The sequence below is a fragment of the Aethalodelphis obliquidens genome, unplaced genomic scaffold (genome assembly GCF_003676395.1).
Source record: "Aethalodelphis obliquidens isolate GAN/ISIS:26980383/991018 unplaced genomic scaffold, ASM367639v1 scaffold5, whole genome shotgun sequence".
In the NCBI taxonomy this organism is placed as follows: Eukaryota; Metazoa; Chordata; class Mammalia; order Artiodactyla; family Delphinidae; genus Aethalodelphis; species Aethalodelphis obliquidens.
Window position 1 is genome coordinate 76,124,181 of NW_020837949.1, and position 20,233 is coordinate 76,144,413.

Below are 20,233 nucleotides of genomic sequence, written 5' to 3' on the forward strand. Positions count from 1 at the left end.
GGACTCTCAACCACTGCGCCACAGGGAAGCCCGTATTTCCTAAATTCTTGATGATAGGGATCCAAAAATAAATGAACAAGAGACTCCTGTTTTTTCCAGGACTTGTTATTCTAGTAACGGAGCCCGTGGGTAATAAATTATTTCGAGTATAGGGGCAAAGTGCAAGATAGATACAAATACCTAAGGTGATCTTGCCGGGGAGGGAGGAGTCAAGAGGACCTCACAGTGAAGCAGGTGTGAGTTTGAGATGCAGACTGAATCACCTTGGAAAGTTATCTGACCCCTGGCAGGTGGATGTGAAGAACTGCGCCCTGACTGCGAGTTGAGACAGGGATTAAATGCCATACTTTACGGGCCGTTACGTGTTAATTTTCTGAGGATCTCTGAGGCGAACCCTGAAGGAAGGTGTTCACGCACTCAATGAAGCAGAGTGGCGTTTGAGGCAGAGGAAACGCGGGCAGAGGTGCAGCTTAGAGGCAGCACTGGGTTTTCCTGGGGGCTATGGGAGGTCTGTGTGGATGGCACTCGGAGAATGTGAGCAGGGACAGAGATTCTGACAAATCCCATAGGCTCGGTGTGTTACACCAAGGACTTTAACCTGGAGACGGCTCTTCGCAGGTGTTTGAGGGCCTTAAATGGAATGATAAATATAATCTATAGTGCCTGGAGTCATAATTATATAATAATATAACTTAGTGAAAATAACAATAAAATGTATAATAGCCAATCTTTACTTGCTGTATGTCAGGCACAGCTGTAAATGCTTTACAGGTATTCAGTCAAACCCAGTCATCCCAACGACCTTGTGAAGGAGGCACTGGGATACCTCCCACAGGTAGGTCAAAGGCAGAACCGGGATTTGAAACCGAGCAGTCTGCCTCCTGGGTCCGTGTTCTTAACCCCTATGGTGTCGCGCCTCTTTGGACAGGACTACAGTGTTCGTTGAGCAAGTTGTTAGGCCCCTTCTTGAGGCATTGTGGTCACCTTACATTTACCTCTTGATAGAAATATGATGCAAATCTCCTATAGGTAAGTGGAGTTTTTAAAAGATGGCATCTAAAGGCTCCGATATATTGCTTGGGGGGTTATTTTAATTGATTACTGACCTGCTTGTAGATTTTATTCTTAATTGTGTCTATTTTTACGAAAGGTAAGGGAATAACGTTCTGAATGTAAGGCATATTTGTAGTTATATCCTCAAATACAATGAGTTGCTTAGCGTTTATTTTTTCTTTTTCTGTGTCTAGAAAACTGTAGACATGTCTAGAAAACATACATATAGTATGCGTTCATTATCTGACATGTATTAGAAAAATATCAGTATTTTTTCAACTACAGAAATTCTTAATTTAGAATAGAGTCCTGTTTCCTTCTTCCCAAGAGGAGAGGAGCTGTCATCCTCTCCTGGATCCTAAGGCAGCTTCGAACACTGGGATGTTTGTTGATTGAATAACCTTGGTGTCATCAGATTAGAGACTGCCTTTGGTGTTTCATTTCCACAGGTGAGACACGGAGATCTAATCAGATTAGTAAAACTTTATTCTGCATATGAAAGGACAGAAACATTTTGTCCTCAATAGGCTTAGTTTGGGATGATGATGCATCAGATTCCAGGCGGGAAGAGGGTTGGAGTTAAATCCGCTCAGCAACACGCCAGTGGTGGGTGAAAGGCAGCAACTCATGAGATTGTTACGATAACAGATCAGAAACAGGCTTTCCATCAGTTGTGTTTGATGGGAGCTGTGGTCGAGGGAGCTTCTTTGAAAAAAGTGTTTTATGAGGAGATGAGAGAACTCAGCCCTCAAACCGGCAAAATCAAGGGCAGGGAAACTATCAGGAAGTACAGGGTGACTGACACTTTCTAAGGAAGAGGAAAAGTTCAGGAAGATAAGAATCAAAGTGTTGGGACATAATTGGAAGTTGAGAAAACTGATTTCACAGATGCATTGCTCTGCCCCCTTTGGTGACCTCATCAAATACTGTCAACATTTTCCTTCCCCTGACCTTCACTGTTAGATTTTTTTCCCCATAAACCTTGTGTCCTCCTGTGCTCGAAGAACTGGAATTTGTCTTCTTCCCCATCAAACACCGAAGTCAAGAAGCCACAATAAAACACACTTGTGGGTTTTTTTTTTAAAGATGAAATCTACCTTAGTTAGCTTTTGCTTGTAAAAACAGATGGGAAGTTTTAATCTAGACTCCACTAATTTAATGGGGATTATAGCTGTGGTGTTACATGGATCAGTTTTCTACGTAACACCAGGAGTTGGTGATGTTTTTTGGGGGGTGGGCAGGAGGGAGGGCAGGTATTCTGGCTGATCTGTCTTCTCTGCAAAGCGCAGTGACTGTCATACCATCCTAGCTGTTAGGGCTCTGTGAGGACCCATTCTCTGGAAAGAACGTTAGACGTGAGAATTCATTTTCACAGATGGAGAGGCAGTCCTCTGACTCAATGTTCTTTTCAGAGAACGGTGAATTAGAGAACACTGGCCAGAGTGGTTTGTATTAATGTACTGCTTTGTATGTCTCCTGTCTCCCTTTCATTTTTGTAAAATGAGAGGCGAAAATTATTTTTTCTCCCTTCTCTGTCAAAGAATTTCCCAAATCTGAACTTACAAACATCTCTGTGGCCCCCGTCTTCATCTCCAAGTCTTAATGGAAAGTTAAAGGTGGTTATTGGTAGCATCAGGCTTAAAGACTTCGGTTCTGATCATTTAACTGTGCCACTTCAGACTTCGCACAGCAGCTCGTGTGTTCACTCCCCGTGTGGCCAGGCAGCCCTGCTGGAACTAGAACTCACGTCTTTTGACTTCTGGGGCAGAGGTATGTGTTTTGAATTCTATTCTTCTTTACTTCAGATACAAACAGTGGATTTTTCTTAGCTTAGCTATAATAAAATCTTTTGGCTCCATGGTACTGCAGGGAGTCTGTTTACTAGGTAGAGAGTCATAAGAGTCATGAGACTCATAGATAGTGAGTCTGCCTGTGGTGACTGCAGAAAACTTGAACTAAGATGCCCTAGGTCACACAGATGAGGAAACTTGGCATCCATATTGGGAGGGTTTGTACCAGGTGATCTCGAAAGTCCCTTTTGGTCATCCTGATAGGTTTAAGTGTTATTACATATCATAATTGATTCATTCTATGATCACGTCATGCCTCATATTCCATCACCTGTGAATTAGAGTGGCGTAGACCAATATAGCTCCTCAGTGATCATGAATATATACTCCTCATAGGAACACTGCAGTGTCTGCTGCTGTTAGAATTTGCAAAGTGTTACCTTCTGTTACTCTCCTCCAACCTTATCGTGAACATGGCAGACAGGTGATGGACTCACAATCAGCCTGCATTGCTGCCTTGTGGATTTTGACAAGAAAAACACACTTACGACAAATAAAATCTCAATGAAACAGAAGAAAGATTCCCTTCAGCCAAGGGGAAAATTGCCTTCAGTGAATAAGAACATCAGCAGGAAATGGCCTGTTTTTCTTTTTTAAAAAGTTTTATTGAAGTAGAGCTGATGTACAGCGTCGTGCCAATCTCTGCTCTACAGCAAAGCGGCTCAGTTACACGTGTATATAATATGTGTATAATATGTGTATAATATGTGTGAATTTTTAAAATATTCTTCTCCATTATGGTTTACCACAGGATACTGAATATAGTTCCCCGTGCTCTACATTAGGCCCTTGTTGTTTATCCATTCTAAATGTAATAGTTTGCATCTACCAACCCCAAACTCCCAGTCCATCGCTCTCCCTTCCCCCCACCCACCTTGGCAACCACAAGTCTGTTCTCCATGAGTCTGTTTCCATTTTGTAGATTGGTTCATTTGTGCCTTATTTTAGATTCCACATATAAATGATATCACATGGTATTTGGCTTTCTCTCTCTGACTTACTTCACTTAGTATGATCATCTCTAGTTGCATCCATGTTGCTGCAAATGGCATTATTTTGTTCTTTTATATGGCTGAGTAGTATTCCATTTTATATATGTACCACATCTTCTTTATCCATTCATCTGTCGATGGACAGTTAGGTTGTTTCCATGTTTTGCCTATTGTGAACAGTGCTGCAATGAACATAAGGGTGTATGTATCTTTTTGAATAGTTTTGTCTGGGTATATTTCCAGGAGTGGGATTGCTGGATCATAAGAAATGGCCTTTTTGTGTGTGTGTGTGTGTGGTATACGGGCCTCTCACTGCTGTGGCCTCTCCCGTTGTGGAGCACAGGCTTCGGATGCGCAGGCTCAGCGGCCATGGCCCACGGGCCCAGCTGCTCCGTGGCATGTGGGATCTTCCCGGACCGGGGCACGAATCCGTGTCCCCTGCATCGGCAGGCGGACTCTCAACCACTGCGCCACCAGGGAAGCCCAAGAAATAGCCTCTTTTAATGTACTGTTTTGGAGTCTTCCTGTCTCACTTTCATTTTTGTAAAATGAGAGAAATTATTTTTCTTCTTTAAGAATTTCGCAAATAAGAACTTAGAAAAGAAAATGTCTGAGCATTCTCCTTGTCACTGGTACTGAGGGGGGAAGAGCTGCTGAGAGTCGCTAGATTGAAGCTGATGTTCACCTTCTTTTTAGATGCCATTTCTTACTTCCTTTTTGTTTCCTGTGGGAAGAATTATAAACCTGGCGGGCAGTTGAAGCTTTAATAATCTGATAATGATAATTGATTGGCTAAATGATTGATGAAGGTAAAATTTATCATTTTCGAGACCCACAATCTGTGCATTATTTTCCGTTTATACTTTCCTTAATATTAGTAATAGCTGGAAGAGTGTTCTTCTTGTATAGTCAGTAATGACAATGCCTGCAGCTTTAACCTTGTTTTATTTATCTTATGTAAGTGAAATGAGACAATTGAAGAAAATAGACGTATTGGCTTATCTTAATTCTGGAATTGATTTAATTAATCATTTCCCCATAAATATATGTAACTATTTTTTATTTAGCTATTAACTTGGGTTAACAGATAACGATAGTTTTACAGTGAATTTATCTTAGTGAAATGTAAATTCAGTCTATTTTGAGGAAGATAAGTCTAGACTAGACTAGACTAGATGCTCCATGAGAGTAGGGACTATTTCCATCTTATTCACCAAAATACCCTTGGTGCCTGGTGTTTGCCTACTAACTACTAGATAAGAAATATCTGTTGAGTGACATAATATAGTGTGATTCCCATATACTTACCTGTAATGAGAGTGCATAGGCTCCCTGTACCATCAACATCCCATTGAACAAGTAAACTGAAAATTTTATTACTGCTTCTTATTGCTGTTTACTGTTTAGAAAAGTAATTTTAGTAGTAACTTTGAATTAAAGTAGCAAAAATGGATGAATTATGAATAAAGGTAATTGATAACCATCATCTTCCATTGCGTGAGGTATCTGAAGGAAGAAAAGCAAAACTAAGTGGTCCTTGTGATGAAAAGATTAAAAATAGATGTTCTTTATTGTTAGGCATAAATCATAGATGATAATCAGCATATAAATGATTCAATTCATAGATTATTGTTTGGTACATTGTACGGGGTGGTTGCATGATGACAGCAAAGCTTTAAATTTTCATGTCATATTTTATTCTCAGAGTGGTTTTCAGTCTCTCATAGGACCACAAGCAGTCCTGTGAGGCAGGAGGGGAAAGCCGTGTCATCCTTGGAATGTGAATGCATGGAGGCAAGGAGGGTTAAATAAGTTGCCCAGCCATTTGCTGATTGGGGACAGATGGATATAAATGTTTTTTCCCACACCTGCTTATTTCTATCTTCATAGTAGTATATAGTATATATACTCTGTAGTATATATATTATGTATAGTAGAGCATATATAGTTCTCCTAGAAGAGAACATAGGCAAAACATTCTCTGACATAAATTGTAGCATTGTTTTCTTAGGTCAGTCTCCCAAAGCAATAGAAATAAAAGTAAAAATAAACAAATGGGACCTAATCAAACGTATAAGCTTTTGCACAGCAAAGGAAACTATAAACAAAAGGAAAAGACAGCCTATGGACTGGGAGAAAATATTTGCAGATGATGTGACTGACAAGAGTTTAATTTCCAAAATATGCAAGTAGTTCATACATCTCAATAACAAAAAAACAAATAACCCAATCAAAAAATGGGTGGAAGATCTAAATAGACATTTCTCCAAAGAAGACATACAGGTGGCCACTAGGCACATGAAAAGATGTTCAACATGGCTAATTGTTAGAGAAATGCAAATCAGAACTGCAATGAGGTATCACCTCCCACCAGTCAGAATGGCCATCATTAAAAAGTCTACAGATAACAAATGCCAGAGAGGGTGTGGGGAAAAGAGAAGCCTCCTACACTGTTGGTGGCAATGTAAATTGGTACAGCCAATATGGAGAACAGTATGGAGGTTCCTTAAAAAACTGAAAATAGAGTTGCCATATGATCCAGCAGTCCCAGTTCTGGGCATATATCTGGAGAAAACTATAATTCAAAAAGATACATGCACCCCAATGTTCACTGCAGCACTGCTTACAGTAGCCAAGACATGGGAGCCACCTAAATGTACATGGACAGATGAAGGGAGAAAGAAGATGTGGTCCAAGTATACAATGGAATATTACTCAGCCATAAAAAAGAATGAAATAATGCCATTTGCAGCTGCACGGATGGACCTAGAGATTATCATACTAAGTGAAATAAGTCAGAGAGAAAGACAGATCCTATACATATCATATCACTTACATATGGAATCTAAAATATGACACAAATGAACTTATTTATAAAACAGAAACAGACTCACAGACATAGAAAACAAATTTATGGTTACCAAAGGCAAAAGGGGGTGAGGGAGGAATAAATTAGGAGTTGGGGATTAGCAGATACAAACTACTATACATGAAATAGATTACCAGCAAGGTCCTACTGTATAGCACAGGGAACTATATTCAGTGTCCTATAATAAACCATAATGGAAAAGAATATGAAAAAGAATATGTGTATATACGTATAACTGAGTCACTTTGCTGTACACCAGACACTAACGAAACATTGTAAATCAACTATATTTTAATTTTAAAAAGTCTCATGTTGTACTGTAAGCGAATTCAAATGAAGAGTATAGTCCTTAATATTATAAAACCCCTTCTAATTCAACTAAAAACCAAAGGCCAAGAAAGCAGAGTCCAAGTAGAAAGTAGATGTGGGTAGGACAGAAGGTATAAGAAAAGGAAAAGCTGGTCCTCGTTGATGCCTGCCTGAAGAGGTCGGTAGGGCCGTGTTGACATCATCTCATGGAGTAAATTGTGTTTAATAAGAACGTGTGGCTCTTCCTTTCCTTTGACATGTGGCTCTAGAGCTGGCTTCCAGAGTGGAAAAAAAGATTGAGGAGGAAGCAATAATTAAAATACAAAAAGCTGTAGACTCTTTAGCTCCTCTGTATTACTACAGGCCCTATAGCTATTCACCTAACTTTGACCATGTAATTATTCTAAAGAGATGTAAAATCATCAATCCAGTGGCAGAATTCTGATTGTCCCAGACTCCTGAATTATATTATTAATAATTGCAGCTAACAATTATTATGCTTTATGTCAGGCACACTGCTAAATGTTTTATATGGAATATCTCATTTACTCCCAAAACTTTTGGAGATAGATATTACTGTTATTTTCCTTTTATAGGTGTGGACATTGAGGCATATGGAAGTTAGTAACTTGCTAAAATATTTCATAAATGTGTGTGTTTCAGCTATAATATATTAAAAATTTCATAAGATACCTGGGGGTAGGGAATTGTTATTGCTTCATAATGCACATTTCAAGACAGCAAATGAAGAAAGATGTGAAATATAATAATGAATTAATTTGACATTACTTGCCCTTTTTGCATTGATTATAATAATTGCTGGAATTGAATTTTCTTGGCATATGAGTTTTGGAAACAGAGAGCTAAATTTGAATATCATCTTTGCCACTTGTTAATTGGATAATTTTCTAATAGGATTATTTAAATGTACTGTGTGTCAATTTCTGCTTCTGGCGAATGGGCATAGTATCTTCCTCCTTCACAGATCTATTAAAACACATCAATCCTGATTATTCATGGATTCCATATTTGCAAATTTACCTACGTTAAAAAATTTATTTGTAACTCTCAAATCAGTCCATGTAATACTTTCACTGCCATTTGCAGACATGTACAGAGCAGTAAAAATGAGTCACCCGACCATGTGGTCCCAGCTGAGGTTGAAGACGGTGACAGGCTGCCTCCTTATTTCATCTTGCATACTGCCAACAGTGTCATTTGCACAGTCTATTTAATGCCACGTTTTTTGCATTCTTATGCTTTTTATTGGTGATCTTACTGTTTAAAATAGTGCTAAAGTGCTGGCTAGTGATCCTAAGTGCAAGAAGGCTGTCCCTTGCCTTTTGGAGAAAATTCACTTGTTAAATAAGCTTAGTTCAAGTATAAGTATTAGTGCCGTGGGCCATAAGTTTAATGTTGATGAATGAACAATATATTTTAAATAAGATGTTTTCCGGCTGAAAAACCCGTAAAACAAGATATTGATGAAGATGATACTGTGACTTGTTGATGAAGATATTGTGACTAGAGCATCACAGGAGCCTAAGCCTGTATTTTCCCCAGGAGCAATGGTTCATTATTTGCCAGTTTAGTTTTCGCGATAACTTTGTATAACTACTGTGAGTAAAAAGAATTGGCTGTGTTGTACTCAATACATTTACTGTTAACGTTATCTCTCAGTTTTCCTTCTGACCTTAGAGAAATACCTCCGAAAGAGTTGGCGATATTCTTAATGACTTTAAAGGGCAATGGGCACTCTCTGAAATAACACAAACACAATCATCTCCTTTTTAGAGTCTAGGGTCCCTTTTAACAACTTATCATAAAAAGTTACTTCTTACTATTTAAGTTAAAAGTTCAGTTTTGGACACTAGACTAAACTGTCTTCAAAGATAACTTTGTTTTATCAGAAAGTAAATATTTTCGGTTTGGCAGGCAGTGCAGTCTCTCACAGCTATTCACCTCTGCCACTGTGGTGTGAAAGTAGCTATAGACAATATGTATATGAACGGTTATGACTGTGTTTCAATAAAACTTTATTTACAAAAACAGATAGCAGGCCGGATTTGGCCTGTGAGCTCTAGTTTGCTGACCCTTGATTTAGTGTAATGTGGGCTCTTGTTTTATGGTATCAGTTTTCTAGAAGACCTATAAACCATAAAAAGTAAAATAAATTTTTTTCTATAACTGTTTCTTAGTATGTTGTACTGATCATAATCACGTGTTGTGAGCATTTATTAAAGGCAGGGCACTGTGCTAACCACTTTATACTGTTTTTTAGTTTCTCGTTATAGCTCTATCAGGCAGCACTATGATTATTATCTTATTTTTTCTGAGATAGAAACTGAGGCCCGGAGAGGTGACGTATCTCACTCAAGGTCACAGATTTAGGGAGTGGTACAACTTGACCCCAAGATAGTTTTGACCTTATAGCCAGCATGCAATACTTTTTGCCTAACCTTTCCTTATTTTCTGATGTTCTGCTAATTTAGGGATGTTAATTTGAGGGTTAGAAATGCATTGTACAGCATCTTAAGCTTTTCTGAAGAAAAACATTTATTCCGTGGATAAGTAAGTAGATGAGTGTGGGTTTTAGCTCTATTTCTTTAATTCGTTTTTTCAAAATTAGCTTGTTTTATTTCTTGTTACATTTCCAAATGTATTCTAAAAGGGAGTTTACCTAAATGTGAAGTTTTGCTGCTTTGCTCTCTGCTGGGAGATTTGTTTTTCTTCATTGGATAATTTAGAGGTCTTATTTTGTTCTTGTTTCTTTAATATCCTGATTAAAGGATTAGAAAGCTCTTTGCTACGTTTGAGTGACTAATACTGCTCTGAGCACAGAGCCACACTCTTGGGGGACATAGATTTGCATTTGCTGAATGAATAAAAACTTAGCGGCAGAATTGCCATCTTTTCTATAACTGTGTCAGCTGTCCTGCGCATTGCCTGTGGCTGCTGTTTTCTGGCTCTAGTTCTGAGCATTAGCACAGAACTTGACATCATCAGTAAAAAGAAGGAGGTTGTGGAAATGACTCAGTGGGAGTCGTGAATAGTGAAAACATGGACCCATGGTGGAGATACTTGTTTAGCTATTGCATGTGAAGCACTACCCTCTCATTATCCCCGTTACGTTTATATCACAAACCGGTTCAGCCTTTTATTTGCACTCAGCATTTGCCCGGTACAATTAGGAATTCAAAAATTGCAATGATCCCTGCTTTCTGCAAGCTTGAAGTCTCACATCAATTGATAAGTGGTATCTATCTATCCATCCATCCGTCTGTCTATGTTTAAGGGGGGTATTATGAGAAGAGTATTGTAGGAGCACAGAGAGAGGCACAGTTGACTGCCTGGTGGGGTAAGGCCCCACCTTCTGTTCTGAAGAGGGTCGTTTTTTGACTTAGGAACGGGAGTTTTCCAGGTGAGCAGGTGCGTTGGTCAGCATCTCCGAAGAAAGACCACAGCGGCGAGAAAGAGGATGAAATATTCTGGGAGTGATAAGAATTTTGTTATGGTTGGAAGAGAATGGGTCAAGGGATGAGCCTGGTAAAATAGGTCGGAGTCAGACTGTGAAGTGCATATAGTGATAAGGGAGACTTTGGAAAGCTTTAATTAGGGTGTGACCTGATCAGAGCTTTATAAAAATAATGCTGGTGACAGTGTGAAGGGGAGGAAATTGATGGGGGGTGTGATGACTAATGGATTATACATTCTTCTGCCTTCCAGCTTTCTCCTGTGCTTCTGGGGAGTATCTAGAAATGAAGAATCAGGTATGCAGTAAGTGTGGTGAAGGCACCTACTCCTTGGGCAGTGGCATCAAATTTGATGAATGGGATGAATTGCCGGCAGGATTTTCCAACGTTGCAACATTCATGGACACTGTGGTCGGCCCTTCTGACAGCAGGCCAGATGGCTGTAACAAGTAAGAATCCAAAGGAGCCTTGAGAAGGGTGTGGTTGCTCTTTTCCAGAAAGATGTTGAGGATAATCTTGGTAGTGATTGGGATTATAGATAAACTAATTGCAAATAGTCACAGTTTTTTTTAACAGTCCTTATGAATAATGTAGCTGAACTTTCATGAGGTTAAAATAGTTGCTCTTAGGACATAATAGATACTGTATGCAAAAAATTCAATAAAGCTATTAAGAAAACAAGTTAATTTTCTAATAATACATTTATAACTTTATTAAAGTCTGTGGTGTTTCTACAAACCCTTCTGTAATTTTAATGAATAACTTCAATGTTTTTTCTTTTCCCCTGAGAGGAAAAATGTATAACCTTCATTTTGACACTTGAGTGTCTCCGGTTACAGAGTGGGTTAAAAACCTAAAGTGGAAAGCACCTTTACTTAATTTCCACCTTTTTAATAGGAGATTATTAGGTTTGCCTGTGACAACATTGGAGGAACGATAAACTGTTTTGAAAAAACACAAAATGTTTATCTTTGGGCTGTTACCCTTCCTGTTTTCTTGTATTGACTATGTAACATTCCCCTTTCACGTGGCCATGTTTAGGAGAATTTTACTTTAGGCCGCGGGCTACCTTCTGACAAGGATGGTTTCTCACGACTCAGTATTTTTACTCTGAGCTAAAGATGCTGGGGAATTATTTAGCTGTGATAACAGATGTGTTTTCTCCTCCCTCGTTCCTACCTTCCCTCCATTCCCCCTTGCTTTATGTAGCTGTCTCTCTGTCTGCCAGTTGATATTTTTACTCTTCTGATAACAGTCATTTCATCACATAGGGTTGTGACGTTAGATAGCATTAACAGAATTGTTATATCTAATAATTCTAACTGTGTATAAAATGTATATGTGCGTATATACACATGTACGTATGTGTATATGTACACACGTGCATACACTGTTGACCCATGAACGATGTGGGAGTTATGGGTGCCGATCCTCCTTTGAGTTGAAAATCCACTTATAACTTAACAGTTGGCTTTTTGTATCCACCCTGCGGCATCTGGCGGATTCAGCCAACCATGGATCAAGTAGTACTGTAATGTGTCTTCAGTGAAAATAATCTGCGTATAATTGGACCCACGCAGTTCAAGATGTATATTTATATATGTACGTATACACACACAAGCATCCCCTGCTTTTCCCAAGATTGCTTTATATCATTTCGCTTTTATGAAAAACCTATATTAGTACCTGTTTTTGCTAACCAAAAGAAATCTGAAGGGGATTTTCGCTTTTACAAAAAAAAAAAAAAAGGGCAAAAAGCAAAAATACTGTTCAGCGTTGGTTTGGCAGCAAGGGAGGCTGTCATAGCGGCAGTGTGCACCATGGGCAGCGAGAGTGGCACCACCAAGCTCTCTCCTGGAGCTACATGCAGCATCTCAGCATCAAGCCACCGTAACTTTGAACTGTGTCTGGGATCTATGCTTTATCTTGATTTATTTTGTAAATCCATTAGTAAGATGTGTCGTAAGGTAATTGCTTCTTTGCTTTGCACCATTTCAGCTTACGAAAGGTTTCATAGGAACACTGCACTTTTATGTAACGGGGGAAACGTGTGTGTGTATAATTTAATTCAATTTTTTTAAATAAAAGAATTACTTAGGGGAAGGTAGTAGTAGGATGTTATGAGATCTCAGATCTGTGTCTTGGTGGGCAGGAGATATTGTGTGGCTTCTTTTTCTAATTCCAATAAATTTGGAATTGTTTATTCATTAAAGAGATTGAATGATAAGCAGAAATTTTTCAGTGTATTGAGTATAACTGTCTCAGTGTAAATTTCAGCCTGTTACTTTTTCGTTTATCTCCCTTCCTCCCTCCCTCCTTTTTTCCTTTCTTCCTTTTTTCCGTCCACCCAATATTGTATTCTTTTTTAAAAAAATTAATTAATTTATTTTTGGCTGTGTTGGGTCTTCATTTCTGTGCGAGGTGAAGAATAGCCCCTGCTTGCCACAACTAGAGAAAGCCCTAACACAGCAACGAAGACCCAACGCAGCCAAAAATAAATTAATTAATTTAAAAAAATCAATTGTTTTTTAAAAAACTTAAGAGATAAAAATATGCTTATCTACATATTTACTATTATTGGTGCTCTTTCCTCCTGTATATAGGTTGGCATGTATATCCAGTATTATTTTTTTCATCCTGTAAAATTTTCTTTATCATTTCTTGTAATGCAGGTCTGCTGCTCACAAATTCTCTCAGCTCTTTTTTGTTTAACCTAAAAATATCTTTATTTTAGCATCAGTTTTGAAGAATATTTTGTTGGACGTATGACCCTGGGCTTTTACTTTTCCCTTTCCATGCTTTAAAGATGTTCCATTACCTCTGAATCTCTCCCTTGTTTGTGATAAAAAAAAAAATTAGCTGTATTTTGTATGGTTAGTTCCCTTCTATGTAATGGTTTTAGTTCCCTGACTACTTATAAAATGTTCTCTATATCTTTGCTGTTCAACAGTTTGACTGTGATGGTGTGGTTTTCTTTGTATTTACTCTGCTTGAAGTTCACTGAGCTTCTTGAATTTGTAGGTTGATATTGTCACCAAATTTGAGAATTATGTTAACCACCATTTCACCAATAACGTTTTTCTGCCCCTTTCTCTCCCTCTTTTCCTTCTATGATTCCAATTACGTGTATGTTAGGCCACTTGGTGTTGTCCAAAAGTCACTGAGCCTCTATTTTTTCCCCAATTTTTTTCTCTTAGACTTCAGATTACATAGTTTCTATTGCTGTGTCATTGACTATTTCTTTTGCAGTCTCAAACTTGATCTTAAGGTCATCTGTTGAATTTTCAATTTCATGTATTGTAATTTTCAGTTCTAGAATTTGCATTTAGTTTTACGAATGGTTCTTATTTCCCTTAAAATAGTTGAGATTCCTCATCCCTTCACTCACTGTTGTTGATTATATTTTGAAGAGCTGTCTTAAATACTTGTCTGTTTCTTTTGTTTTATGTTTTTAAATAAATTTATTTATTTATTTTTATTTTTGGCTGCATTGGGTCTTTGTTGCTGCGCATGGGCTTTCTCTAGTTGCGACGAGCGGGGGCTACTCTTCATTCTGGTGCACAGGCTTCTCATTGCCGTGGCTTCTCTTGTTGCGGAGCACAGGCTCTAGGCTTGCAGGCTTCAGTAGTTGTGGCACATGGGCTCAGTAGTTGTGGCTCACAGGCTCTAGAGTGCAGGCTCAGTAGTTGTGGCACACAGGCTTCGTTGCTCCGCGGCATGTGGGATCTTCCCAGACCAGGGCTCGAACCCGTGTCCCCTGCATTGACAGGCGGATTCTTAACCACTGTACCACGAGGGAAGCCCCTGTTTCTTCTGATTATATTTTTTCTCAATTAAGGGTCATACTTTCCCACTTCTTTGCATTCCTAGTAAATTTTTATTGTATCTGGGGCATCATGAATGTTAAGATGTAGGGAATGTGGATTATTTTTTTCTTTCATTTAAAAGGTGTTGGATTTTGTTCTGGAAGGCAGTTTATTTATGAGAAGACTGCCTTGATCTCGTCAGGTCTGGTTTTAAAATTTTTTTTTAGGCTGTTTCGATATTGGTTTCACACTTAGTTCTAGGTCATGGTCTTTACTCTAGGGCAAGAGTTGGGCACACTGTGGCCTGTGGGCCCTCCCTCGGTTTCTGTAAGTAAAGTTATATTGGAACACAGCTGCACTCATTTATTTATATATTGTCTATGGCTGCTTTTGAACTCCAATGGCCTAGTTAAACATTGCAGGAGAGACCAGATGATTCATAAAGCCAAAATTATTGACTCTCCGGCCCTTTATGAACAAGTTTGCTGATACCTACTCTAGGGTATGGCCCTTATTCCTGAAGTGTGGCAATTCTGGAATCTCAGATGCATGTCCAATGGGGTTATTAAGTTTCCTCCTTTCTGGCTGACCTGGAGCTCTAGCGACTCCCATAGAAGTGACCTCTCTGATTATGTCTTAGCTTTGCAATGGCTGTTCGCTGGTAGGCCTGCCCGCTCCAGATCCAAGCCCTAACCTTCAGAGAAACTCCATATGGACTTCTGGAGCCCCTGTTTTCTCTGCATCTCAGGCCTGAAAATTCCAGTTGTTTCAGCTGCCCCAAACATTCATCCCTGCTGCCTGGCTCAGTGAGATCACTGTGCTCTGCTTGGGTGCTATCTCCCTGTGCCATGGTCTGGAAAGTGTCCTGAAGAATGAGGTCAGGGTCAGTTTGGGCTTTGTCTCATGTGTTTTCCTGCTGTCAGGAATCTCAGTCCTTCACTGCCTATTGTCAATGCCTGAACATGGCTCACGTGTTTTGTTTAGTTTACTAGATTGTTAAAGAAAAGGGCAAATCCAATACCAATTAGTGAGTCATGATGGGATGTGGAAGTCTCAGTCTTTCATTCAATTTTTTTTTTTCTGTTAGTAAAAAGAAAATAAATTGCCAAAATCTCACTTATCATCCAGATAGAAAGTTAAATTTGAAGAGAAGGATAATAAGTTGTGCTGTCATACGGTTTGGTTGGAAATTTTTTTTGGCCAAAAGTTGGCACGTGACTCATTATTGATTAAGAATTAGCTTATGGTTAGATTGACAACCCAGCTTTTGTTCACTAGTGTGTTTTCTTAATATTTCATTTTATTTTTTAGATAAAAGTTCCAATCAGACTTTTAGCTCTACTATGTATTATGACACTGTGATCTATATTTTATTTAGGTTCACTTTAAATTGGCTTTTTCTAGGACAATATCTTCTCTCACAGTCAAGGAACCCCTGCATTCCCCTGCCAAGTATATGTTTGTAAATATAACTTTAGATATTGTTTGAGAGAATAACTCCATCTAAGCCAACTGGAATTAGTGATCATCTGTTTAGCAATCAAAGTTTTGGTGAAAAATAGCAGTTATGTAGCAACTTGATTGTTCAACTGTACCACCATTTAGGAAGTCATGTGCCACAAGAAACGAACCTTTTTCCAGCCATGCTATTGGCCTGTGAGTTCCACACGAGCTTCAGACCCCTCTGCTGTGCTTTGTCAATGGAACCGCTTTTAAATCTCAGTTACAGAACTTGTGAAAAAAGAGGTTTCTGAATGCTGACATGAAATGGTTTTGTTTCCACAGCTCTTCCTGGGTCCCTCGTGGAAATTACATAGAGTCTAATCGTGATGACTGCACGGTATCCTTGATCTACGCTGTGCACCTCAAGAAGTCGGGCTATGTTTTCTTTGAGTACCAGTATGTGGACAACAACATCTTCTTTGAGTTCTTTGTAAGGGCTTTTATATTCTAGAATTCACTTTTTAAAGGACATTCATATAAAATTTCTCTTAATCATTTGTTCCCATTCCATTGTATGCCTCCTTGGTTTTTGTGTTAAGTGAAGCTTTCAGTATGAAAAGAAGTGTTATTTTTTGTCTATAATATTTTCTGGTTAACATTGTTTCTTTTAACTTTGAGCTCTCACCTTGTAGAGTAACATTGGGCTTGTTTTTCCCTTTGGATGTGATTATTAGGCGACCACTTGGTGGAGACTTTGTGTGACAGATATTTTCCCCAAGATTCATTAAAATTTTTTTTATAGCTACAGATGCTACTTTGTTTAAAAATATGTTTTTACCAATTTTAGTTTCTGTTTAAAAGGCTTTTTTTCTCTTTGCAATTTCAAATATTTCAGTTATTTAAGTGTATTCATGGGCAGTTAGGAGTGTCTGTGTCTTTCTGATTCTGCCGGTTTTGTACAATCCAATGGACTCAATGGATGAGATAGTTGATGTCTCTGACAAGAGATTAAATAACATTACAGAATATAGGAAAAAACAATAGTCTAACAGAATGGGCTGTTACCATGAAAATTATTTAACTATTTATATAAACTGTATCTAATCTTGCAAATATTCGTTGTGGCAGTGACTCAGATACTTGAGAAAAACTTCTCAGATTGACTTCTTAAACCAAAAAAAAGTGTGTGTTGTGCAGGCAACTGGGAAAATATCTTGTAAGTGTTTCTGTGGTCCAGATTTCAGGAATAAATGTACTGATCATGCTAAAACAAATTTACATTGCTCTTGTTAATGGAAGTTTCTAAATCAGAAGTTTTCTAGGAAGAGATATTTTCCATGAAGGTATGAGCCTTAGGCTCAAAGTCAAGAGATTCTGGCTCACGTCCCAACTCTGCAATTGCTAGTTGTATGTTATTGGACAATTAAGTTAACTTTCTAGTCCTCAGCATTCCTTTTTGTAAAGTGGATCGTAGACAAGACCTTTTAAGAAGCCTCCCAGCTCTAAGGTCCTTTGATGAGTTTAAGATGTTAAGCAATATTCAAACAGATTGAGTTTTTAAGTTGCATTTTGTTTGTAAGATACTTCTCAGACTGAATGATTCTCTATTCCATTGGACATTTTTGCAATATTACTAAAATAAAGTTAAGAAGCAAGATAATTGTATAATTGTTAGAATAAGCATTTAGTTTTGTGTTGTCCATTAAGTCCTTTGAGAGTTGTCAGTAAAGGTGCTCTTAAGGCATGAAATTTCACTACTTTCTCTCAATGATACCTTTGTTCTTCTGGATAGAGACTGAAAAGGGATGGTGAGTTCATGTTCCTTCTTTTACTGATGTTTCAGCTTCATAGGTTGCAGTTTATTGACTCAGAGGGTCAACACCTTATGGCCAGCCTGCAGAATGGTTAGTGGAAAGAAATTGTCTGAAGACTGAAAGATGCAGATGCACCTGTGAACAATTCATAATTGAAAGCAGTAAAGTATTTAATTTTAGGAGTCTGGGAGTTTCACTCAGCTCTCCCCTCCACACACACTTTTTTTTTTTTTTTTTAATGATGAAACTGAAATCTGGAGAGAATAAATGATTAGACCAAGGTTATACCTTTACTGGTTACTTTTAGAATACCAGGAGAACTCAGATCTGTAGAATGCCAAGAGAATGTCATGATGTCTGATATCAGCTGAAAAAAACCTTTCAGTTTACCTAAACATTGACCACCAAAGGTATATTCAGGGTTCCTCTCTGTTTAAAAATGGCTTCCCACTTGCATTAGGATTGTCATTATGCTTATAACATAAATATGACATTTGAACTCAGTTAAAGCAGATGTCCTCAGGAGCAGTCAGTATTGTCTGGCATTTGGCTGTTGCAAGGATCTGTTTTCTAGTTAGTAAGTCTTTAGGAAATAACTTGTATGGAAATTTTTTTTTTTTTTTTTTTTTTGGTGGTACGCGGGCCTCTCACTGCTGTGGCCTCTCCCGTTGCGGAGCACAGGCTCTGGACGTGCAGGCCCAGTGGCCATGGCTCACGGGCCCAGCCGCTCCGCGGCATGTGGGATCTTCCTGGACCGGGGCACGAACCCGTGTCCCCTGCATCGGCAGGCGGACTCTCAACCACCGCGCCACCAGGGAAGCCCAAGATGGCCAAATTTTTGATGTCTAGGTATTCTTCATAGGCCTGGAAGAGTATGTCCCAACTCCTAGGTATTTGGGAAGAATTGTCTGAAAAGCACAAAGTGTTTGGTGCTAAAGATATTAGCTGTATTCATTTGCACTGGCATAGAATATCATTAACATCTGTCCCCAGATACCAGCTGGGGGCTTTGACTTTGGCTGTAGCCACTTACCTATACACATTTGGGTTAAGTCCCGGGGAAAGGAAGACAAAGCAGATTTCATTTATTTATTAATTTAAAATTTTAACGGCCCCAAATCTTATAAAAATAAACTTGATTTTTATACTTTCGGGCCTGCCTGGTGAATGCAAGCTTTTACATTTTTGTGATGACTTTTTCCCCTTTATGTGGATTTTCAGTGCTAACTCTCTCTGCCTCTGCCGCTCCTGCTTAGCAGCCCCCGCCGCCCCCACCTTCTTAGTGGCCTAGTCTTTTTTGTCACAGTAATGAGGGTGGTTTACTTAGAACTACTAACTCATATGCAGTTGTCACTTAGGCTCCAGAGGTCTTGGCACGTTTACCTGTTGAGAATTACTCATGGCCATTGTTTTGTAGACTTTGAAAGAAGCTCTTGCAGCCTGTCCTGTGCTGAGTAACAAATTTAATTAAAGCCGTCATTCAAGAAGCTTTACTGGGGCCCTTGTGTTTATTCCACAGATTCAAAATGATCAGTGCCAGGAGATGGACACCACCGCTGACAAGTGGGTAAAACTCACCGACAGTGGAGTATGGGGCTCTCATTCTGTAAGTTTCTTTCTGTCCTCCGCTTCCTACCAACCCCATCCTTCTCCTTCCTGCCTTTTCCCAACCTTTTTTTTTTTTTTTTCCGGTACGCGGGCCTCTCACTGTTGTGGCCTCTCCCGTTGCGGAGCACAGGCTCCGGACGCGCAGGCTCGGCGGCCATGGCTCACGGGCCCAGCCGCTCCGCGGCATGTGGGATCTTCCCGGACCGGGGCACGAACCCGTGTCCCCTGCATCGGCAGGCGGACTCTCAACCACTGCGCCACCAGGGAAGCCGTTTCCTGCCTTTCTCTTTCTTCTTCGCTCCCTCTTCCTGCTCTTTCCCATCACACTCCAACTCTCCTCCTTTTAAAAGGGGCATTAATAGGAAGGAAGTCTATTCAAAACTAATATACAGAACCTCTGAGTATGTAAGTTTACAGATGTGGCAATCACATGAAAGAGAATCAGTGACTCTTGGCATTGGAAGGATCCTTGAGTTTCTTTCATCCAACTTTCTCTGCAGTCTCCCCAGCAAATGATTTTCAAGCTTGTCTTGTTGGGGACTGTGCTGACCCCATTGTTGGACAGCTCTGCATATTACAAAATTCATCCATGTCTGGAGCTGAAACCTGCTTTCTGTCTGTCTATTCATCACCCATTGTTCAAAGTTCTACCCTTTCTGGTTGTGTCTGGTAGACTAACTGCTTATTTCTTTAAGGACAACTCTAAGTGCTTGAAGGCAATTATCAGGTAACACAGTCTCTGAATCTATTATTATTTGAGGCCTTTGGAGTGAGACATGGATTTAAAATCTAACTTTGGTTTGTAGTAGTTGTGTTTCTTTAGGAAATTGGCTTCGTCTCTTTGATAGTTCATAAGAGAAATGGGACCAATCTTGCAGAGTTAAATGAGATGATACATGGGGAGGGCCTAGTGTGGTGCCTGCAGTGTAGATTGGACACTGTTTCAATAAGTGACCGCCCATCCTTGCCTTTGTGCTGTAGCAGTTACCTCATCCTTTTTTGTTTTTTTTTGAAAA

General features: G+C 39.2%; 1 protein-coding gene across 3 annotated transcripts in view; it reads left to right on the plus strand.

The window, feature by feature from the left end:
• The window catches only part of ELAPOR2 (endosome-lysosome associated apoptosis and autophagy regulator family member 2), a 186,070-nt gene that overhangs the window by 100,515 nt on the left and 65,322 nt on the right, over nt 1–20,233 (plus strand). For 2 of the 3 annotated variants that reach the window (XM_027102723.1, XM_027102725.1), the window contains exons 3-5: nt 10,800–10,995; nt 16,138–16,285; nt 19,129–19,215. In XM_027102723.1, coding sequence (XP_026958524.1) covers nt 10,800–10,995; nt 16,138–16,285; nt 19,129–19,215 — 431 coding nt within the window. The remainder of the gene's footprint in view (nt 1–10,799; nt 10,996–16,137; nt 16,286–19,128; nt 19,216–20,233) is intronic. The other variant, XM_027102724.1, reaches the window with a different exon arrangement.